The 24,098-nt window shown below is 38.7% G+C and overlaps 1 protein-coding gene across 5 annotated transcripts; it reads right to left on the bottom strand.

Annotated features, from left to right (window-relative positions):
• LOC119800971 (guanylate-binding protein 1-like) lies at window positions 1-23,641 on the bottom strand. 5 transcript variants are annotated; one of them, XM_038311365.1, is made up of 16 exons: window positions 23,571-23,589; window positions 20,819-20,930; window positions 17,665-17,873; window positions 15,772-15,899; window positions 14,722-14,831; window positions 14,297-14,496; window positions 13,703-13,945; window positions 12,539-12,819; window positions 12,227-12,439; window positions 11,709-11,811; window positions 10,136-10,329; window positions 7,092-7,185; window positions 5,155-5,348; window positions 4,018-4,120; window positions 2,642-2,835; window positions 1-245 (listed from the first exon to the last, which is right to left on the bottom strand). In XM_038311365.1, the coding sequence occupies exons 2-16, from the start codon at window positions 20,833-20,835 to the stop codon at window positions 135-137; spliced, it is 2,394 nt and encodes a 797-aa protein (XP_038167293.1). In that variant the 5' UTR covers window positions 20,836-20,930; window positions 23,571-23,589; the 3' UTR covers window positions 1-134. The 5 variants fall into 5 exon arrangements, with proteins under 5 accessions (XP_038167293.1, XP_038167294.1, XP_038167295.1 ...); XM_038311366.1 differs by lacking the exon at window positions 23,571-23,589 and adding an exon at window positions 23,348-23,501; XM_038311367.1 differs by lacking the exon at window positions 20,819-20,930 and having other exon boundaries at window positions 23,571-23,641.
• Between the last annotated feature and the right edge of the window lie 457 nt (window positions 23,642-24,098).

The following is a 24,098-nucleotide window of genomic DNA, read 5'->3' as shown; positions in this document are numbered from 1 at the left end:
TATGTTCTTAGGCATTGACATCTTTATTATTTTGAAGAATATTTAGTTATGAAATTGAGACAGTTTCAAGCATATCAATAAGATTCTGCCCTGAAAGGAGAGAGTAGGGAAGGAAGTTAGCATGCAAAGACTCTTCACATCATGGAACAATCAGAATTCTTCTTTTTCATCTTAATATTCCTTATTTCTTCCTCATGCTTTTTGTTCTGTTTCCTGAGTTTTTCATTAAAAATTTCTTCTTGTTCCTAAAAAGAGAAACTGGAAACTGAAACCTGCACAGAGTGATATCATCCCAGTAAGAATATCTGTCATCCAGGGAAAAAGGACAATAATGAGGATGCAAAAGATACAAGACCGCATAATCCGCTGGTTGGAATGTCGTTTAAATTGTTATAGTTCCACCAAAGTCAAACTGAAGGAAGAGAGAATGTCCATCAGATTCAACCCTGTAACTTCTGCATATATTTCCAAAAGAATCAAGGTCAACGTACTACAAAGAAAGTGGATCCTCATGATTATTATGCTCTGCCCCCCAAAGCTAAATTATACAATCAGATTGGATGTTCTTTAGTAGATGAAAAATGAGGAACATTGTCATATATATGTATATATATATATATATATATATATACAACTCTATCTTTTCAGCTTTAAATGAGAGTTAAATTATAGTATTTTCATGTAAGTGAATGAAAAAGACATAAGTCAAACTAAAAATAAGAAATTTGTTTTGTTTCATGTGGAATCCAGAGAGGGAAGATAAGAACACAAAATTAAAGGGTAAAATCTAGCGGGAAAAAGAGGGTCATTAAAGATGAACAGAATGCCATCAAATCTGGTCATATGCAATTATGAAAATTAATTATGAAAATGCTGTAATGAAACCTGTAAGTTGTACTGTTAATATAAGTAATTAGCCAAGACTAAGATAACTGTATTTTTTCCAATAATGGCCAAGAAAGTACCCTTTAAAATTTTTTAAATGTCTCTTTTAGTGTTGTGTCTGTTGTATATGTAGGATGTGTGTGCACACTCATGAGTGTGAATGTGTGTGTTTGTGAGTGTGTGTTTGAGAGGGGGAGAAGGAAAAGGAGATGAAGAGGAGTGGAAGAGAGAGAAAGTAAGGGAGAGAGAGAAAGTGAGAGAGAGAAAAAAATCAGAGGAAGAGAGAGAGAGAGGGAGAGAGGGAGGGAGAGAGAGAGAGAGAGAGAGAGAGAGAGAGAGAGAGAGAGAGAGAGAGAGAGAGAGAGAGAGAGAATGTGTGGTGGTCACAGGGTTAGAGGATAACCATTGTGTAGTTTCTCACTTTGCACCTTTTTGAGACATGATTCCTCTGTTGTTTTCCTTCTGTATTTTCCAGGTTTGGCCTGTGAATTTTCAAGATTCTCTTGTTTATGCTTTTTAACTCCTGTAAAAGTTTTGGGAACATAGGAATTTGTAGTATTACACCCTACTTATACACAGGTTCTGGGGGTTCAAATTCAGGTCCTTATATTGGAACAGCAACCACTTTAATGCTCTGAGCCATCTTTCCAGCTCACAGTTTCATTTCTTCAGTATGATACCTCCTAGCTTTAGCAGTCTTTCTACTTTAGCATCTGAAATGTTTTATCTACTCTCCTTATCAAACTATTGCTCTGCTACTGTCTATTCATTTCCTTATCATCGTATTTCGCTGTTACTGTCTATTCATTTCCTTATCATCCATATTACTCTGCTACTGTGTATTGCTGTTACTGTGTGTATTCAACCTCTTACTCCATATTTATAATTTGATCTTTAAAACGTTTTCAAAGTTTCTAACAATGTACATCTCCTATATGTAAATAAGATAATAAACATGCCTTTAGAACAGCGATGTGTGGTTTCCAGATTAAGGAAAGATACACGATTGTGAAATCTTATATAGACCTGTAAGATTTTGTTGGAAGCACAAAGAATAAAGTAATGAGGTGTTCTGGGAGTGCATTTGTGCATACTGTGACTCAGAGCCAAGGCAAGGAGAACAGGGAAGTGCCTATAATCAGTGCTACTAAGGCCATAGGTAGTTGAAATTACTTTTTAAGATGCTTTCCTATAGAGATGGCAAAAACAAAACCACCATGGACCCTACTAGGTAAGAGAATCATGCAAGAAGTTCACCCAGGAATAGTATGTCAGAACACTTTCTAACTTTGAGGATTGATAATTTTTCAGTAGAGAAATGACATCAGTGCCAGTAGAGTGGTACAAGGCTGTAATGTCAGATTTGGGATGCTGAGGTGTGAAGATCTCAAGTGTCAGTCTAGCCTGAGCTACACAGAGAGACACTATCTAGAACAAGCAAGGAGATAAAAAAAATAATAGATGAGCACTGTGTTCTTAAGGAAGCAATATTTAATGTGGCTAAAGTACTTTTTGTAGAAATTTTAATTATTTGCTTATATATTTTGAGATGTACAATGATTCCTGAGTCATGGAGCATAGTCTTTTTGTAATTAGCCTTTGGAGCTGCTACCCACTGAATCTAGGCTAATTCAGACACAAAGGTGAAGGTGTCTGCACAGAAAAGTCCTCCACCTAATCATGTGTACTAACCATCAATCAATGACTTTTATCACTGGTCATTAAGTGTGAAAATTATGATGTCACAAGGAATTACCTGCAGCTTATTAGTCAAGATCTCCTCTTGCTCTTTCATTAGCCTCGCTGTATCTGCTTCCATCTTCTCAGCCAACTGTTTCAAATAATCTTCAAAAGCTTTTTCTTTCTGTCCCATAATCTTCAGATTCACCTCATTCATTTCCTTCAACATTTTTATTGTGTTCTCTGAGGACTGAGCTTGTGCAGATTCCACTGAGAATAAAAACAAAGCAGAAAAATATATTTAGGATCAGTGTGTAGCTTCCCCCTCCCTCCAATGTGTTTTCATGTTGATTCTTTATGTGGGAACTTCCTAGGGTTGGTATTTCTTCTGGAGTCACCATAGCTCCTCTGATACATTTTCTTAAGCCAGGTGTGATTTTCAAGAGTGAAAACACATCTTTGCTCAGTTTGCTATAGTCTGAAAACATGATGTAACTGAGCCAGCACCAAGGAGAAGACACTGGTTACCCTTGGGCTTCGTTGGCAGGGAACCTGGATGTTCTACACACTCACTCCTGAACAGCCACCATGGAGCTGCTACCCACTGAATCTAGGCTAATTCGAATGGCTAAGCATTCAAAAGGCAATTTAATAAAACCCATTGTTTTACACAACTAATGTAAAATAAAGTTTAAAATTCAAAAAGAAACATTTCCTTCAAAATGAGGTGGAGTGTTATTTACTGTACCCTGAATACTTAGCAGGGCCAATAAAGTTCCTTTATTTACTTTGAATTTAATTTTTTCTATGTTCATGTCATTCCTACTAAATTCAACAGTGTGAGTAAAATCTTAAATCAGAACGGGGTCAAGAAGTATTCTGTGGATGAGAAAAACTAATCTAACTTAATTAGACTACACAATAGCTCCTGTTTAAAATATGTCTTATAAAATTTATATTTTGTCTAAAGGAAACGTAATGACTTGATATATAGTATGCACTTAAGCATCCTTAAAACCTTTAGCAATAAAATGAAGCGGAAAAATCAACAGGTTTAGTAATGAGCATCAAAGAAATCGCCTTAGTAGCAACTCTTGTCTTCGTATACCATCTTCATTTTTTCAATGTTAATAACCAGCATATAGCCGGGCGGTGGTGGCGCACGCCTTTAATCCCAGCACTCGGGAGGCAGAGGCAGGCGGATCTCTGTGAGTTCGAGGCCAGCCTGGTCTACAAGAGCTAGTTCCAGGACAGGCTCTAAAAAAACTGCAGAGAAACCCTGTCTCGAAAAACCAAAAAAAAAAAAAAAAAAAAATAACCAGCATATATACAAGCATGATATGTTCATTTCCAAAGCTATTGATTCCTGTGAGGGAGTTGATCATTGCACTTGAGCCCTGGTGATGGTATGGGACAAGGAAATATTAATTGGACAAGAGCAGATTCTAATACTTTTTAGGAGTATTTCTCTGTTTTTTGCCTCTATATCCTGAATCTCCTTCTGATGTTTTCTTCTCTCTTCAGAGATTTCTTCCTTGAGATGCAGCTCTCGTTCCTAAGGAGGAAAAGAATGGTTAGAGGAGAACAAAATAAAATGACATCACAGAAACTGTTTCACAATTATCTATAACTTTCTCTTTTGCTTCTCAAATCAACATCCTAATCAGATTTGAAACTCTCTTTTAAGCTAGCCTCTATTTTATCTTGTCTCGGGGCATGTTACTTTCTCTTGAGGTTTCTGTGTTTGGAATTATTTCCCAAGTACTTCTTCATAGTTAATTATCAGAAGAGGCTCATTCGTGGAGGCCCTGAAGTATTGCTGCTGTTGAGTTCTCCTTAGGGATCTTTGATCCAACGGGGAACACAATTGTGTATAACTATCATGCTCCCTTCCCCTTCCAACTTCCCCTTCTGTAGTGTGGGTTTCATTTCAAAATGATGGTCACTTGGGAGGATTTTTCCATGGTGCTCAGAAGCACAGGTATATCTAGGTCATGAAATCTTGAAGGAATTATTGATAATAAGGGAATAAGATTGAGGGGACTGGGACTACAGTTGCCCAGAGTGCACTTCTGAGCCAACATAAAGAACTTTAGATTTAGAGAAATCCCAGAGAGCAGGTAGAGTAAAATAATGAGGAGAGCATTTCCTCATGTGTTTTAACAAAGACAAAATCACTATGGATTCCACTAGGCAGAAAATATGTGCTAGGTGTTTTCCCATGATATTTGACACAGCACCTACATTTCACCTACAACCATAATTTTTCTGTAAGAAAAGGTAAGCTATTCTGTATCATTTGATGTGGGTACAATATACAATTCATTCTCGGCTTTTTGTACAGGGCTTGGTGATCACCAGCTGCTATACAGTGAGTGAGAGAATAATGCAAGCTCCAGGGAGCACAGTCTACCAGTAAGAGGCCTTTAGCAATTGCAGATTTTCTATGATACAGATACAAAGGATAGAAAACTGTAGTAGAGTGTTTGACTACAATCGTTCTTCACCTAGATCAACCGCATTAACCTCTAATCAGTATCTTTTATTCCTGCCAGTGGGTGAGAATGTTGGGATGACACAACAGAATACCTGGAGCATATGAGTCATCATTTTCTCTTGCTCTGCCACTTGCTGAGCTCTGTCTTTGTCCATCTTTTCTATCAACTGCCGCACATGTTCCTGGTAATTCCTGTCTTTATTTTCCATCAGCTGATCATATTTCCTTTGCATTTCTTCTAATATTTTTACTTTAGTCTTTGAAGATTCAGCTTCCATGTGATCCACTGTGAAGGATAAGGAAGGAAAAAAAAACTGTAGGATTGCCAGGATGTCTCCTTCTTCGGCCAACACCTGTTTGGTAGTTTACTATTGGCTACATGGAGTTCTGTGGTACCAGTATTTCCCTTAGAGAGACCAGGATGCCTCTAACAAAGCCCACCATTTGAGCTATTGGTTTGGGGAGTGAAGTCTATCCTTGTTTTATTTGTTCCAAGCAGACCTACATCTGAAGATATCTACTAACTCCTAATAGGCTTAAAGAGAGTTGATTTAATATTGTCCTCTCTCTCTCTCTCTCTCTCTCTCTCTCTCTCTCTCTCTCTCTCTCTCCCTCTCTCTCTCCCCCCTCTCTCTCTCCCTCTCCCTCTCCCCCTCCCCCCCCCCCCTCTCTCTCTCTCTCTCTCTCTCTCTCTCTCTCTCTCTGTGTGTGTGTGTGTTTCTATGGCTCTCCCTGAATTCAATATCTAAGTGTCAACAGTTTTTTACCACTTGTATATAAGCCACACATTGAAAGCATTGTGATCTGACACTGATGGCTAGAAAGTACTTCCCTTTAACTTGAAAAGAACTATTATTTTACTTTGTGCCTATGGATATCTTCGCCTGAATATTTTTCTGCAGATGTGCATGCTTTGTGCCTATAGAGGCCAGAAGAGGACACTGGATCCCCTGGAACTAGGATTACAGATCATTATGAGTTGCCATGTGGGACTGGAAATTGAACCAGTCCTCTAGAAGAACAACCAGGGTTATTAACTAGTGAGCCATTTTTCCAGCCCCAGAGCTTTCTGTTATATATAACCATGTATCATCTGTGGTTTGTCAGGAGGAATACTCAACAATACCTAAGGTGTTCTCTATTCAGTGCATAAAAGGGAGCGAGAGCACAGAGGTGAAAAGTCTAAGTTATTACTAGATGGAGAAGAAGAAAAAAAAGTTTCCTGGCAGCTCTCTCTCTCCTGTCATGTCCCTTAGTTACATAATTCATGACATCTCTAACAAAAAAGGTGGATAATTCAAATATAGGGGTCAGTACAGGTTATGCTAATTAATGCATATAATACAGTTAGAAATGAAATGAAGAACTTAAGATGGGAAAATGGTTTTACAAGTAATTTCATTTTACTTACATAGTTCAGGGATGGTAAAATGCCATAACTTGTGACTTGGTGATGATATAAATGCCGTGAATCATGGCTCAGTGATGTTGTATAGGTGTCAAAATTTCTAATGTAAAGCCATGGGAGTGGTTAGATACCCAAATTCATGATTAACTTGTTCCCTGATTTGATAGTGTTCTAATAGAAACTCCTGCCCTATGTATTAAATCTTTACTTATTATTATTGCATGTGTGTATGGCTTGTGGAGAGCAGGGGCACACACTTGCCACTGTTCATGGGTAAAGGTAAGAGGAAGCAAGAGGACAGCTGTATGGGGTCTATGTTCTCTTTCCACTTTTTCATAGCTTCTGGTGGTTGAACTCAGGTCTCCGGGCTTCACAGGAAGCACCTATTAAGTGGTAAGTCCTCTTGTAAACCCTGTTCTATGTACTTTTACATTCTACTTATCATATTAAGGATAATACTTAACTAGGTGGTGGTGGTGAACGCCTTTAATCCCAACACTCAGGGAGGCAGAGGCAGCCCAGTCTCTGTGAGTTCAAGGCCAGCCTAGGCTACAAAGATACAGGACAGCCAGAGATACACAGAGAAACCCTGTCTCAAAAAAACAAAACAAAAAATAATACTTTTTTCTTTGTATCTCTTCTCCACATTCTTCATCTCTTCTTGAAGCTTTCTGCTCTCTTCTCGGAACCCCTCTTGGAGTAACTGTTTCTGCTCCTAAGAGGCAAAGAAAACAGTTAGCTTTGCATGAAAGGAACAAGATAACAAAACTTACCAAACAATTTCCAAATTAGTGCTTTTGAAATAGTTCAGTAATTCCTCAAGACTTTGATATTCATTCTTAAATTTTGTTCATTATTTTCCATACCCATCCATCTCTTGAGTTCTCAACCTTTATGACAATCCCCGTTACTTTTTCATTTGGTCAAATATAGTAGATAGATAGATAGATAGATAGATAGATAGATAGATAGATAGATAGATAGACTGATAGTCCCTGAAAAGGTACCCTCAGATTTGTGGATCAACGAGAATTTAGTCATTACATCTAAATCCAGACAGCATTTCTATCGACTGGCAATTATATAGTATAGTTTTGTTTCCACACACACTTGCCCTTTTCTATTGACAGTTTCTAGCAACTGGGGGAGAACTTATTTTAATCGCTCCTTCAATGAATGTATACAGACATTTCTTTAATTATTGTTCACTAAAAATAATGGACTTGAACACGACCGCCATCCATGAAGATCTTGGAATTATTACCTCATAATCATTGCCAGACAACTCTATACACAGGAAGATAATGGATATTTAAGTCTGTGACACCCAGAATAAAGGAAAATAAGCTTCCATATTTCATATGTAGAGTAGAGATAGTAGCTGAGGACCTGAAGGACTGATATGGTCTACAGTAATTTCTGAACTGATGTTTAGGGGCAACTATACATGGAGGAGTGCTATTAACAGAAAGGTGTTGGAAGACTGTGTGTCAGTTGGTGATGTGTTTTTCTACTCTGGCTGCTTCCAGAGGTATAAAAGTTGTAACAGAAACATATTGTTACTTGCCCAAACTACACACAGTTGTGTGAGATCTAGCCTAGAACATTTACTTAGAACTGCTCATACTACTTTTCCTCAAGTTGAGAAATCGATCAAAAATGCACATATTGTAGAATTGCTGTATGACAACTCTTTACTGAATCATATGCACCATCTGCACTCCAGTGCAGTTCCTAATTTGGCCTCTTTTAGTTGTTTAATTTAATTTAGTGATTTTTAAAGCCTTCATGTGCATACTCATTGTATGTGCTACTATGTTACAAAACCACACTTCTATATAAATCCATATTGTGTGTTGATCACATTGTTTTTCATGACTTCCCACCTTCCATTTTCACAACCTATCCATCCCATTGTCATTTTTATTCTTCTATATGGTTTTACTTCCACATGCACATTCATGTATTCCTGAGACTGAAGTGTACATACACATAGGTACACACATAAACACACACGGACACACACACAAACATGCATTGGCACACACACAAATGATTGTATGAATAAAACATAAACATCCAAAATAAAGTAAAATGAAACAGAAAATCTAGCAAATACCATTGAGTTCATTTTGTATTAGTCAATTATCCCTGAGCATGGGACCGGCCCTCAAGTGTGTTTGATATACTCATTGAGACTTCATTGGAGAAAACTGAGCTTTTCTTTGCCAATGGGTATCAATTACAAATAGATTCTTGAAAAGAGGCAGAACCTGTTTCTAATTCTCCCTCTCCATGCTAGGACCCCGTCTGGATTGAGCTTTCCATGTCTTATACATTCTAGAAGAGACTCTGTGAGCTCATATGTGCATCCATCCTGCAGTACCTGGAAAATGACGTTTTCTTGGAGTCATCCATCACCTCTGGCCCTTACAATCTGTCTACCTCCTTTTCTACATACATTCCTGGGCTTTGAGAGGAGGGGATGGATGAAGACATCCCAGATAGGACTTTGTGCTCCAAAGTCTCTCATTATCTGCGTACTGTCCATTTGTGGTTCTCTGTGTTAATTCTCACCTACTGCAAGCAGAAGCTTCTCTGATGTGGGATGAGAAAGCACTGATCTATGAGTATAGCCGAATGTCATTAGGAGTCATTTTATTGACAGGTTTCTTTAGCAGAATAGTAGTAGTAGCTATTATCCTATGTCCTATGACTTATCTACTCTGAGGTTCATGGCCACTTTAGCAGTGTCTGCAGTGGACCTTAAATCAAATCAAAGATTGACTCATTGCATGTGGCCACTATTTTGCAAGTATGTCTTACAAGCATGTAATTTTGTTGTAGGTTACAAGGCTTATAGCTGAGTGATATTGATGACTATCTTTCTCCTCTGTAGTGTGCAAAGTACCTTCCCCTGCCAAAAATGTTGATCAGTAGATGTGAAGCTTCTGCTTAGGCACCAGATTGACTTCTCTGTGTTCAATGACATAAGACAGTATTGTCTCCAGCAGGAGCCTTGCCATCAGGTTGTGGAGAGTAACCAATACCCTGGCAAAAGTCTTTGATGTTTGGAGGTTCTCATGGGGCCCCTTGTGCCAATATACATTTGATTTCTCTCATTTTTTAAAATGTGAAAACTTAAATGTGTAAACTAGAGCTGTATTATTCTAAATGTTGTTAAATTTTAATTTTTAATGGATTTTAAATCATAAAATACAGCTTGTAAAATGCTTGTACAATACCTGTCTGTGGATAGCTGTTGTTTGTAGTGATTCAGAAAAAAATGGTATTCATAAGACTGTTGTCTTTTCTAATGTGAGCAAGTAGCTTTGGACAGTTATCAATGTAGAGTTGTGGGAACGTTAAAATTGAAGGGGCTGCTATAGAATATGAGCTGGAGAATTCCTTATAATTAGCCCACCACAGAGTGGTTTCTGTTATAGATTTTGGTTTTTTTTTGTTTTTGTTTTTTTGTTTTTCGAGACAGGGTTTCCCTGTAGTTTCTAGAGCCTGTCCTGGAACTAGCTCTTGTAGACCAGGCTGGCCTCGAACTCAGAGATCCGCCTGCCTCTGCCTCTGCCTCCCGAGTGCTGGGATTAAAGGCGTGTGCCACCACCACCCAGCTCTGTTATAGATTTTGGAGGATAAATATAAGTAAGTACCTGAAGTTTAATAGCTAATGTCCGTTCTTGTTCTGCCTTTAGTTGGATTCTGTCATTCTCCATCTTCTGAGTCAGCTGTCTCATATGTTCCTGATAACTCCTTTCTTTCTGTTCCATCAGCTTCTCATTCTTCTTCTGTGTTTCCTCCAACAGTTTTGCAGCAGCCAGGGCAGATTCAGCTCTCTTACGCTCCACTGAGAAAGAGGGGAAATAACTTTAACGTGGGTCCACAATGAGAAGGCACCAAAGGCTGGTGCTCTTTGTGGACTCATAGGTTCAAGTGTGATGATATAGTGAGGCGTGACTCTGGCGAGGCAATTGGACTTAGATGATTGTGAGGATGGAACCCTCATAAGAGCTCAGTGCTGTTGTGGGAAGATAAGAAAACCAGAGTTCAGTCTTCCCACCCTGCTAGGATGCAGTGGGAAGACATTCAGGATACTGGAAAGAGCACTCTTAATAATCCTACAATCCAGACTCTGAATTATTGTTCTTCAGAACTGTGAGAAATACGTTTATTTTACCTGTGGTACCTGTCTATGGCATTCTGTCACAGTGGTCCTCCCTGGAGGAGAGAATAATACTTCTTTCTTTCTTCCATAGTTTCTGGTTATTCCTATTAATTTTTGGTAGTGTTTTTCCTTTTTATTTATTATATGTGTCTTTTACATCATGTATCTTGATCCCATTCATTGCCCAGGTCCTTCGCATCCACCCTCCATCCTTGCAACCCACCCCCCAAGATAAAACACAATTTAAGACAAAAAGGGGAGAAAGAAAGAGAAATCAAAACAATTTTTTAAAAAGCGAAAAAATTAAAAATCTCATCATGGAAGCTACAGTAGGACACACTGAGTCACACAGTAAACCCCATTGTCCTTTATCTTTACTTGCAAGTGTACAAGAGTTATTGGTCTGGTTCAAGGCATCCGGTTTCTACTACACTATTGATGCTGGGCTCTCCTTCCTGTTCTTCTTGGATATCCTATTGTCTTGTTTTGTGGAGATCCTGTTGGGTCTTCAGGTCAGGTCCCTTCACATGCTCCAGCAGATAGGGTGGATGTTGGAGTGAGCCAAGTCATAACTCTGGTTCTGGGCCTGTTTCATTTTATTTTATGTGTATAGATGTTTTGCCGGCATGCTTATCTTTGCACCATGTGCATGCCTGTTGCCTGTGGAGGCTAGAAGGGGGCATTCTTTGTATTGGAGCTTCAGTCAGTTGGGAACCACTACATGGGTATTGGAAATCAAACTGGGGTCCTCTAGAAGAGCATCCGGGGCTCTTAACCACGGATTTATCTCTGTAGCCCCCTTTCATCACTGTTTGATGAGGCTATCTCAAGGCCATCTATCTTGCTCTTGAGGTAGCTGCTACCGTAATATCAGCGACCATGTGTGCCACGATCAGGAAGAGCTTTGGGTATAAGATTGTCTTCTCACTCTTGTTTCAGTTTAAGAGTTACTATTTTAAGACAGGCAAATAGCTAAACTGTTACAATATTTTGTAAGTAATTTGTTTTTTGGTTTATGGTTTTGTTTGTTTGTTTGGGTTTTTTTTTGGTTCATTTCTTACCTTCAATCTCCTTTTCCTTTTCAGTCAGACTCTGATCTGTCTGTAAAATGGCATTAGAAACGGCCTCCTTGGATTGTAAGTATGTCTGTAGAACTTCTTCAGCCTTAGAATCCAGAGAACAGAAGTTAGTGGGAGGAAATCTGTCCATCAGTCTCCCTACTATTCTCAAGAATTGTTCTTCTCATCTAAGATTTCTTATGACAGGAATGAGCAAACCACACAAGGCAACCAAATGGAGTCCCCCACTGGTTGGTCTGGGGGAAAGTGATTCTGTGTATTTAGACTAAGGCATATGAGCTGGAGTGAATAGTCTTGTGGGCTTACATGGGCAGAACACGCTGAGAAATAAGACCCTCAAGGAGAAAACAGGTCAGAGGGTATAGATATGAAGGTGAAATGGCCAGAATATAGAGCTAAAAACAAATCATCAGTCAGCTGAGTAGGTGACATTTTCTGAATGTTCGGATCAAGGAGGCATGTCTACAGTGGTAGAGCACACTGATAAATATCTTGGTTACCTGTATGCCCTTCTTTGGTTGTCCATAGTACTCTTTCTTCAGTCTCTGTGTTTCCTGAACAAAGAGGCCATAACCTCCTGGTTTAGAGTAAGTGCCTTGTTTCACACCTTCTTCAAGCGGTTTGAAGATATTCTGAAGCAATGCCCGGCAACGGTTTGATGATGTTTCCAGATTGCGTTTACAGAAGTCATCCCAGCGTTCTTCTAGCTGAGACTGCAGTGTGAAAATGGGTGTAAAAATACCAAAAATATTCACAGGGTTCAGACAATTTCTACAACAACATTAATCCATATAAACATAGGAGGAAATTACCCCCAATTCCTTTTGAAATGCATGGTCTTCATCTTTAAAGGAAGTCCTGAGGAAGATTTCTATGGCCTCTTTCTCACTGGCCCTGTGCAGGTCCAGCAGTTCTTGGAGGGTCTCTGTGGGCAGCTGCACCCTCTGGCTCATCTGCTGGTCATAGTGGGCAATGGCCTTTTGCACTGCGGCCGAGTTCTCTATCTTTGCCAAGGCCAGGACTGCGTTCTCTATGCACGGGAGATCCCCACTGCAGATGGAGTCAACATAGGTCAGCACTAGGCTTTCTAGTCCTGTAAATAGAAAGCAAGTGATGACATCCACTGAAGTAGAACATTCTTCTCTAAGGAAAAGACAAGGCAAGCCTGTGTTCATTGAACATGGATATATCAGTCCTCCAACACGTTTAGAATAAGAATTCTCAATCTGTGGGTTGAGACCCTTCTGGGGTCCCCTAAGACCATTGGAAATATCAGATATTTACATTAAAATTAATAATGGTAGCAAAATTACAATAACAACAATACAATTACAATAACAAAATTACAATAACAACAATGGTAGCAACAACAATAATTTTATGGTTGAGGGTCACCATAACATGAGAGCTGTATTAAAGGGTCACAGCATTGGGAAGGTTGAGAACCACTTGCTAGAACATAGGAAGTCTTCTATATTACTTCTTTGGGAATCTTCAGTTAGAATGTGTGGAAAAGTAATATTTTTGTCATCCAAAAATGTTCTTCCATGTCAAATTCTACCTCAGTGTTGCTTTATAGAACTTTCTAAGGGGAACCAATATTTTATTGGCTCTGTTTTTCATGAGTAATCATGAATATAAGGCAATATAGTCAAAATTTTTCCCTTAATAGTCAATTAATCTCACTTACTTTTTACTTAATTTAAATGACTATGCATGTTTTGGCTGGATACTGAGAAACAGCACATGTCTAACTTTTTAACATTGCAGAAACTTAACTTGCTTAACTTACTTAATCTGGGTTTTCACTGCCTATTCCACTTAAGGGTTTAATTAATTAAAATCTAGTAGATAAGTTTAAAGCATCTAGAATTTAACATAAAGAGTCATAGCCCCTACACTTCTGGAAGCTGAATCTGTGAATGTTTCACTCTCTCTTCATCTTGAAGTGAAGTGGAAGAGTAGGACGAACTCACGTGGGCCATTGACAGGTATGCCTCCCGGAAGAGTTTTGGCTTTGCAATGCTTAAAGATATACAGACAAAATTCCTCTACTTGCTGCAAAAAATCAGAATCTATTTCATTTTCTTGCAGTTTCTCCAGCAGGGAAAGCTTTTTCCATTCAGTGGGTGGATAGAAGATAAAACATTTCTTCTTTGGAAAGAACTTTCGAATGCAGAGTCGGGGCAAGTTGTATTTTTCAACCTCTTTGCAGGTACCTGGGGAAATAATTTTTACAAAGGAGAGTGAATAGCTAGGGGAAGGATTAGTTTGTCATTTAAGAATGTCTTCAAATAAATGTCCTTTCTATGCTATAGTTCATGATTGTGTTCAGCTTTTAACATGAGCAGTGAAGTAAGCAAAGAGATGAATGCAATCTGATAACAGTACTTGGAAAACGGCAGCCCGAAAACCCTGCAAATTAACATAACTAACATTGGTTCTATTGACAGATGATAAATAAGAACTGCTTCATAGGAACAGCTAGAAGCATAAAAATGAAAAACTGAATATAAGCATTCCAAAAGGTCATAAATGTCTGGCGTTTCTATAGGTAGCAATCTCTGTACCTTCCTTGAGCTTCAGCGAATTCTCCAGGTACTCATCTGCTGTGACGCGGACTCCATTTACTTCCAATTTTAAGGTCATATCCCTCAGGCTCCACACAAAGTCAGGGAAGAAGCTCACAAACTCAGCTGAGTCTTCCACCTCATCCTCCTGCTCAGGTGAGGCCCTTGATCTGATCCGATCTGTCAGCTCGGTCACATAGCTGGGTGGCTAAGGAGAAGTGATGAATGAGCAGGGTCCCCAGTCTTCTCACCTCACGTTGGTCACCCATCCCCACGCATGATTTCGCCATGTTCTAACTCAAGTGTGAACTCGTTAGTTGGTATATGAGGTCTCCCCTTGTGCTGGGATTATTCTGTCTCCTATCTGTCAACACTGACTGTGCAGCATTCCCAGACTGGGATGTTCCACATCACAGAAAGGATACTGCAGCTGGTCCATAGCCTGCTGGTTGATGGGTCCCATGCTGTTGTACACAAAGGTGCTGCTTAGAAGCACAGCCAGGGCAAAGATCCAGCAGTCATTCTGGTTGTCACCCTGGGAGTCCGAACACAAATGGGTTAGGAGTTCATCTTCTGTCAGTTTTCAGGTGAGCAGTGACCAAAGTAAGCTCATTTAATCGGATGTTTAGCAGAATAGTTAGCGAAACTGATACTGTCTTACAAACCTACACAGGACAACTCTAAACAAAAGTAATCATGAAGTCTGTTGAACTTTGAATATTTTTTGCTAAGATTTTTGGTTTATATTTATTCTTTGAAGACATTCTTTTGACCATTGGTAGGTAATTGTTAGACAGTGGATGCTAGCAGATATCCTAAAACTTCAGACACACTGTAAATTTAAGTATTTCACCCATTGTTAATGAGAAGATTTTCATATAATTCATAATATCTGTGGTTATTATTTTAAAATCTCATTTAATTCTTTCTTCTACTTCCGGGAATAGAAAATAGGGCTTTTCCAAAGCTTGTCAACAATAAGGGACTGAAATAGGCCACCATAGGTCATTCCTGGGTACTCATTATGTACAGTAAAAAATACTTATTTTATTAAATATTCAAGAAAATTTCATAAGATAGGCAGAGTATCTATTTATTTTATTCAGTTGATGGATCAGAAAGTTGAGGTTGATGGATGTTTAAAAATAAAGACTTTGATTTAGGAACAAGGTTTCCTTTTAAACACAGTCATTTGTCCTCAAACCCAAATCTGTAACTGAAGTTCTGATTAGGGTAGGATACAAGACACCAAGTTTATCCTTGGTACCTTCATGAGATGGGGTACCAGGATTAGGTCACAGCCAGTTAGTTGTTGGGATACTGCAGACTGACCACCCTGCTTTTCTGTGAGTCTATTTATTAGTGATGGCTAAGGTTAATTACATGAGGTTACAGTAAATCCAAGCCCTTATTTTAAAATTACAGGATATTTAGATATCAGGGTCTGAACTGCAAACTGAACTCTCAGTCCTTACTTTCTCAACATCGCCCAGGCCCTCGGTGTCAAGCAGTACCAGTGTGTGGTCCTTCTTGTGGGGATGAGGCACACACCACATCCATATTCCTTTTGTATGAGCCTGCACTGTGGAGCCCAGAGCAAAGCCTGCAACATGCAGAAGAGAGGACTCAGTGGACAGAGAGTTAGCTGCAGTTGTTTCAGAAAATTGATATAAAAATGAGAACAACTCAGGCCAGTAGAGCTAACTGAAACCAAAGCTAGTATTGATCTTGCAACCAGAGAAATAGCAAAAATCATAATACCAAATGCTTAAAAATATTCAACTGTTATCATTAAGAAAATAGTATTCAACAAACTAGAAGAATTTTTTAATGCACACATATGATATGCCATATATGAAAACACCTGCCAACGTTATACTCAACAGTAAAAGCTGAAAAGTTTTTCATGTAAGATCATAAAAGAGAAAAAAATGTGCCTAGTTTGGACACTGGTGTCCAGTACAGTACTTAAAGTGTTATCTAGAGTAATTAGGAAAAAAAACCCCGAAATATCTGGTAACCAAACTGGAAAGGAAGAATGATATTATCTTTGTCACAGATGGTATGATTATATGTTAAAACCTTTCAATTTCCCAGAGAATAATTCTGAATATAATTAATTAATTCAATATGGCTACAGCACACAAAATTATGTCTGTAATCTCTATAATTAGTTCCTTTTCTACACACTGATAATTAATAACTATAATAATATATAATAATTATAACTACAATAATTAAGAAATCCCACTTAGAATTCCATCTAAAGAATAAACTACTTGGGAATACACTTCATCTAGAAGGTGACAAATCTACACAGATTTGAAACACACAAGTTATTTTTAGAAAAAACAATTTTCAGAAAACACAATTACATGTTCCATGTTTAACGTTTGGAGGACAGAAATGAAATGATGAATGTCCATTCTTTCTGTGACAAAGAACTTGCTTGGTCAACAAAGTTGTGGTGGAACTAGAGGATTCAAGTGATCTTCCCACCTCAGCCTCCTGAGTGCTGGGATTCCTGTCCTGCACCACAGCCCTTGTTCCCTTCATATTTTGCTTTAAGGGTCAAATCCATAGGAACAGATTATAGAACAGTGATGGAAACTAGGAGACAGGATCGTTTTTGTATACTGGGCACTTAGTTTGTGTTGAGGAAAATATTATATATATACACATGTAAATATATAAATAGATTTATGTGATGACTGCACAATGATGCGAATTTGTTTAATGATATAGAACTGCAGTTAAAAATTATTAGAAGAGTTAATTTCATATTATGTTTATTCATGAAAATAATTTCTAATTCAATTTGAAATGTTTTTAAAACTTTAAAGATCAGAGGAAACTCACTATTACTTCATGAGCTTATTAATTTAAAAATCATCATCATCATTTTGTGTGTGTGTGTGTGTCTGTGTATGCATGACATGTGTTTGGGTGCTGTGTCACAACATGTTGGTGGTCAAAGGACAGCTCAGTAGATTTGGCCCTGTCTTTCACCTTTCAGGTTATTGGATCCAGGTTGTCTTGTGCAGCAAGAGCTTTTACCTGCTGATCCCTCTTCTTGGCCCAGCCTTTAGTTTATTATGTCCTATAGATTATTATGTATTTAATTATTGTTACTAACGCTTTCTCACTTTCTACGATAGGAATGGGTTCTGCCTTCAAAATGGAGCTGAAGGTAGTAAAGAGTGTTATGGAGCTGACTGACTTCCTGAAACAGAATGAAGATAAAAAGTCTAACTTTGAGTAGGAGATTAGGTTTCAGAATCCATCACCTCTAACTTTCCTCCTCACAACAGAGGCTCCAAGTGTGTCTGAATATGGGGACTCTGTAAGACATTGCTGGTGGCACTCACCCGATTTCTTCCCAGCCAGCTTGTTCATCAGGTAAGATTTTCCTGTGCGGTAGAGGCCCACGATGGCCACCACCACCACAGGCTGTGTGATGGCCGACAGGATCTCCAGCGCCTTCGGATTTGGTCTCAGCTGTCCTTTTGCATTCTCAATGAGACACACAGGCCCAGGCATGTGGAACTTTAGGGCCTTGTCCATTGGGGCTCTTTGTCTTCGAGGGAAGAGGAGGAAAAAATTAGAAATTCCTTCTTAGAAGGTGGAGTCACCCTCCAACACAGAAGGTGTACAGTACTGTCGAAGCAGTAAGGGAAGATCTGTGCACATATCCAGGAAGTTGAAGAAAATGAGAGTACTAATGCACTTTCAAAATTCAACTATTAACAACTCAAATCTTCCCTTTAAGTTAACATGGGGGATATTCCTTTTAGATTCTAACTTTAAATTTTATGGTAGATATTGAATAGGAAATATAATTTATTAAAAACATTCTTATTAATTTTATTTTTAATCATTGAGATTATAATTAAATTATATTTTCCTTTCCCTTTCTTCCCTCAAAATCCTTCCATATGACTACCCCACTCACACACTGTCCTTCAAATTCATGGCCTCTTTTTTCACTAGTTATTGCATGCATATATGTACATGTATGCCTGTATTCCTAAATATAACCTGTTCAGTCTATATAATGCTACCTATGTGGCTTTTTTCAGGGATGAAAAATATTTTTAAAATTCTATTTAGAAAATTGTCTTTTTTTTAAAAAAAATAGACTTTCACCTGGGCAACAGAGCGAGAGCCATGACAGGCTCCAAAGCTACACAGAGAAACCCTGTCTTGAAAAACAAACAAACAAACAAACAAATAATAGCCTTTCTTGGGGGCTGGTTTGATGGCTTAGCTGGTAAAGGTGCTCAGTTTCCATCAGGACAACCTGAGCTCAATCCCCAGGATCCATATGCTGGCAGGAGAATACTGGCTCTTGCAAGTTGTCCTCTGGTTTCCAAATGTGTTCCATGACATGTTCACACCCCGTACACAAAGACGCATAAAGTAAATAGATAAATAAAACAATTAAAAACTCCTTAAAAACAGGATTTCTCTAAATTTAGCATCAGGTGAACTTATTTTGACTTAGACTACATGTGAAAATTATTAGCCCATTACTTCTTTCAATGAGTAAAAACACTCATGAAGAAACGCTCCATTTTCCTCATTTTTGCACTGGATAATAATCTGCACAGATGTTTAGTTTTTTTCCCTCCTTCTTGCTCTTATGAACATTTTGGTGCCTTAAACATGTGCAGGGACCCTACTGTTGCTGCTCCAGGAATGAAATCAGCACAATTTACTTGTGCATATTTTTCAGAAACAGGTCATCCTGGACTAGAAACTCTTCCAAGGACTTGGTGGGTGTGAAGGAGGGTCGAAGAAAAAAGAATATATTTCAGCTAACAGTCTACAAAAGCTTGACTAATTGGTGGGAACTTCAGTGATTTTGGAGAGCTAGAACGTTGAAGACCCAGAGCCAAATTATCTTTGCTACCTCAGACTCAAGATCACATTTATTGTCCTCGTCTGTGTTTGACCTAAGATCCTCCTATCAGGTATGATCTTTTTGGGAATGTACAAACAGAGCCCTGGCTTCTACCACCCAAAGGGTGAGAATGTAGTCAGAGAGCATTTGAGGACTGTTTCCTTACTGTGCTCTAAGTGACCTACCTGATGCTTCCAGAAATATGTTTGAACACATCTTCATCTATGATTTTTCTTTTGTTCTGTAATAAAACTTTATGCAACTATTACCCTGTTGGAACCTGGTATTTGGAAATGACCCACATCTGTGTCCTTGTGAATTATTAAAATTCAATGTTAACAACTCAACTCTTCCTTTAAATTCATCACGAGAGAATTTCCTTTTGGATTCCAATTTTAAAATTTATACTAGATATTGAATGGAGTAGTTAACATCATAATATATTTAGTTTCAAAACAATAAATTATCCCTTTGTCTGTTAAAAGTAAGAGTTGTGGGTCTTGTTTTTTGTTTTGTGTTTTGGCCAGTTAAGACGTTATATGTCAGAGCAGTGCTCTGAACCTTCACTAGTTACACGGTACAGTAACCTAAATGGGGAGGGATCCGAGTGCCATATTTTTAAATACCACAGGAAGCTCAGAACAACAGTGACCAGAAGACCAAAAATCATGGAGCAGACCAAGAGCAGAAAGAAGTTGTTCAATGAAAATGGCTGTTTCCTGTGGCCCAGTTTTAGGTTTCCTGTTTTTTTTTTTTTTTTTCCTGCTTGGTAAAGGAAAGAAAAGAAAATGGGGATGGGGGAAGGAGTAGAGGATGCAGAGGTAAGAGTTAACAATGGAGAGAGAATTGATGAATGAAGCTGGTGCCTGGCCAGGAACTCAAGGGAGGGACTTCTAGGAACAACTTTCCAAAGATCTGAGGGGTGGGGGCAAAGTAAGCCAGCCGAGACACTACCCTGAGTCCTGCACTGCATGGGATTCTTTGGAGGAAGCCTTTTAATGAAACATAAGTCTGAATCCTGTAAGTGAGAGGTAAGGTATGGGATCTAGGAATGAGAGAGTCTTCCCAATGAAAGAGGAAATCTACTTAAAAGCCAAGTTCAGGTATGTGGCGGGGAGCATGCTATCTTGGTCTCCTTCTTTCCCTCTGGGTCCCGGAGTTTTCTTTCTGCCTCCACAATGTCAGGGGCTGTTTGCCTTGCATCATTTATTGTTTATTTATATTATTTAGTGTTTTCATTTCTCTTCTTCATGGAAACAATGCATGAAGAGACTTTCAGTTGCAGCAGGAACAAGACAGAGCAAGGACTGTCAATGCCCATGGTCATTTAATCGTGTTCCCACTCAATAGAGACAATGTGAACACAGAGAAGAGCAAGCTTCGTAGCATCGTTCCAGCATTTCCAGCTGAATTTGAGCCCAATACTGATATACAGGGACCGTTTGCCCTGATAACACTCCTCCTAATATAACCCGATCCTGTGCTTAGTTGATGCCCATTCTGACTGCAATGGTGTCTAAGTGACCCAAACAAAACCTTCTCGTCACCTTCCCAACAAAATAGACCCCATGTCTCCAAGTAGAATCCCCAGAGCTGGGAAGAGAAGTGAGCCTCCTTACCTCCTCTTATTGTTCATGGTGTATAGACTGGCTTCCCTGCTAGTCTCTTATTTCCTTCTCCAAGGCTGTGAGACTTTCTCTGAATGAGGCTGATGAAATGCACAGCAACATTCTTAGTAGATGAGGAGAATATGAAAACGAAAGTGCTTCATTCACAGCAGTGAATCAACAATCATAAAAGTAGTTTCTGTAGCTGAGCCAGTGGGAGGGTTTGTCTGGGCTTCTCAGCCAGGGCTGTCAAACATTTGCTTGGAAGAGACCTTTGTAACTACGTGTGTTTTGACAACTGTCCATTAGATATGGATTCTTTTTTATATAGGCAGGAACTCTGAAGGTTGGGGGCCTGTGTGATCATCTGAGATGAGGAGGCAGGATATTATATTGTAAACCTAGTTGTCTAAAATAAACCTCCTAGTGCGAATGAGTCTTCCTTCAGAACTAGTTAGCTAGGGAAAGGGCACGTCTACCACCCTGCTAAACACCCAGAATCTTCTACTTCACTCACTCCTGTCAGTAAGCTCAGTCAGGATGGTGTCTGTGTACTGGAAGTTGTTCTAGGCCAGTCATGGTGGATTACATGGATTTTTTTTTCTCAATGATGTTTTACAATTTTATTTGAACTTTTTATCCTTTCTTAACATTTTAGCTTCACTGTTCTTGAATCTAATTCAAACTCATTTAGCTTGCTTAATATTTATTTACTTATTTTGCAGAAAGTATTATCCAATATCTTTGCAAAAAATGACAAGTCATGTTAAAACTGTATTTTCCCAGAAAGGATATAGTCAGTTCCCAATAAGATTTGCTATATCAGTGGTAAGAGTGGAAGAAATCTGGTACTTTAGTTCTGCCTGCATCTTCTCCATCTTTGCTTCTCTGTCACAGGAACTCTATTTCTGGTGAGTGTGGCCCCAGCATTTGGGAATGGCTAGTGTGTCACAAGGTCCATTCTTTCCTTGTGGTGATAGAAAGTGATGTCGTGTATGACGAGTAAAACATAGAGCCTAGTGAGAAGTCATCATAGACCTCTCCAGAATCGCCATGACTTCCTCTCACCTTGGGACCTTCCCCTTTCTTAGGCAATCTTACCATGATGTGATCTGCTGAAACCATGAGACTGCCTGATGTCACACTTCTCTTCTTTATGAAGCACCCAATGTCCGATGCTTTGATTTCATAATAGAAAAATACTAGTACACAAAATCAATGACCTGAGGCAACTCTTTCTTCATCTCCCAAGCCATTTTTTTTGAGACAGAGTTTCTTTGTGTAGAATCGGATATCCTGGCACTAGCTCTGTAGACCAGGCTGACCTCAAACTCACAGAGATAAGCTGCCTCTGTTTCCCAGGTGCTGGAATTAAAAGTGTGTGCCACCACCGCACAGCAACTTGTACTTTTTGATACTACTCACTTATATTCTTGTGTCATTCTCAGATACAACACCACTTTCATCATAATTTTTTTTTTATTTTTCCTAAACCTGGTGTGAGGTTGTCACTTTTGTTGATCTTTTCAAAAACTCAACTCTTAGTTTGTTGACTTTTTTGTTGCTTTATAATGTCTGACCATATATCTCTGCTCCAATCTTTATCATTCACCTTTTGCTACTTTTAAAAAGTGTTTTGAGGATCATAAAGCAGAGGGTGGGCAGAGTCTAAATGGAAGCTTCAGAGGGAAGGGTTTTGAGAGCAAGATAGGATACGAGACTGAGCAACTGGAAGTGTGGCTGCGTAAGGGATCATGTGTGTTGGGGACCACAGGAGCTGGAGAAGCAGGGTTACGTCTCCAAAGGACTCAACTCAACTTTGTGTTCTCTGTGAATTGCATTCTTAAGAATCCTGGAACTAAATCAATCAATCAATCAATCAAGAATCCCAGAGCAAGTGATTCTGCAAAGCAGAATGGACTAGTCAAGGGCACATATTTCCCTCTTAACTAACACTTGTCAAACTATTATGGTTGTTACTGCAGCTGACTTCTCCCTGAGAAGAAATTCAATGAAAGACATTCTACTAGGAAGACTCACTTTAAAAAAATAAAAAGGCAAAGAGGAACAGTGGGAAAAGAGGAGTGTTAGAAATCAGAGGACACATACACCCCAGCAGATGCACAAAACACAGCAAAGAAGCACACATTCACACATATATACACACAAATACTCACATACACATGCACACACATGAAAACACACATAAATACCACATATCCATGGAAAACAAAAAGACTATACAGAAAAGAATAACCCTAGAATAATAGCACTATGAAAGAAATCTTAAGGCAGAAAAATCAGAATAACATCAGATTTACTATTTTCAACAAACTTAGGAGCCAGGAAAGCATGGATTGACATATTCCAAGTCTTAAAAGAAACCAAAACTAGAATATTCAAAAAATTTGTAATAAAAGATGAAAAAATAAGACTATTTCAAGACAAACGAAAGTTAAAGCTGTTAATTAATCTAAGCCAGAGCTGCAGGACATTCTTACAGGAATACTCTACAGAGAGGAAGGAGAAGGTTTCATGTACCAGTGCACAAAGGCACGATGCAGTCCATGAAGGCCACGGATGGATAGATGAGAGTGCAAAGGAAGAGCAAATCTTGTCCAACACAGCGAACCACCAAGTATTCAGTGCTTCCAGGAGAAAGAAAAAGAACTAACAACCAGCCAACCAGAGCAACAAACCACAAATCATAAACAATAGCAAGCTCTTCTCAATCATTCTGTAAATGCAAATACCCTTAACTCACCAATTAAAAGACACAGACTACTGGACTGGATCAGGAAACACACATAGCTAAAAAGACACCCATAACCTGAGAGACAAAGGTTAGAAATCAAACTGCTAAACAAACAGAACATGTAAACAAGTTGGTGTAGCAATTCTCATACCTTCAAAGTAGACTTTAAACCAGTCTAATCCGAAGAGGTAACGAGGGCTGACTGCTACTTCTCAGTAGAGGGAACACTTAGTCAAGTGGACATGTGTTCTAATATGCAACAAATGTTATTCCTTTGATTTCAAATCACAAACACTGGCAGACTGCAGGAGTCCAGACACATTAATATGAAAGAACTCAGTATATCTAGAAAGGGTCTTCAAATAAAAACTCAGTAAGCAAACCTCAGAACTAAATTACTGAACAGATCAATTATACTTGAAAGTCGTTACAGAAAATTCCACCAGACAGTAAATATACATTCTTCTCAGCAGCACATGGAACATTGTCTACAATTGCCCACACTGCAAAAGAATAAACCCTAGTAAATAAATAAAT

This window comes from Arvicola amphibius, chromosome 14, assembly GCF_903992535.2.
Source record: "Arvicola amphibius chromosome 14, mArvAmp1.2, whole genome shotgun sequence".
Classification (NCBI taxonomy): domain Eukaryota; kingdom Metazoa; phylum Chordata; class Mammalia; order Rodentia; family Cricetidae; genus Arvicola; species Arvicola amphibius.
Note: the sequence above shows the minus strand (reverse complement) of the source record. Positions and strands in the feature narration are given on the sequence as shown.

What these genes read in the sequence shown, in the direction of transcription:
- LOC119800971 (XM_038311365.1), bottom strand. An exon ending in CATACCTGTCAATGGCCCAC is followed by an intron (nt 12,820 to 13,702) that starts GTGAGTTCGTCC and finishes TTCTATTTACAG; the next exon opens with GACTAGAAAGCCTAGTGCTG. An exon ending in GAAGAGATACAAAGAAAAAA is followed by an intron (nt 5,349 to 7,091) that starts GTATTATTTTTT and finishes TATCCTTCACAG; the next exon opens with TGGATCACATGGAAGCTGAA.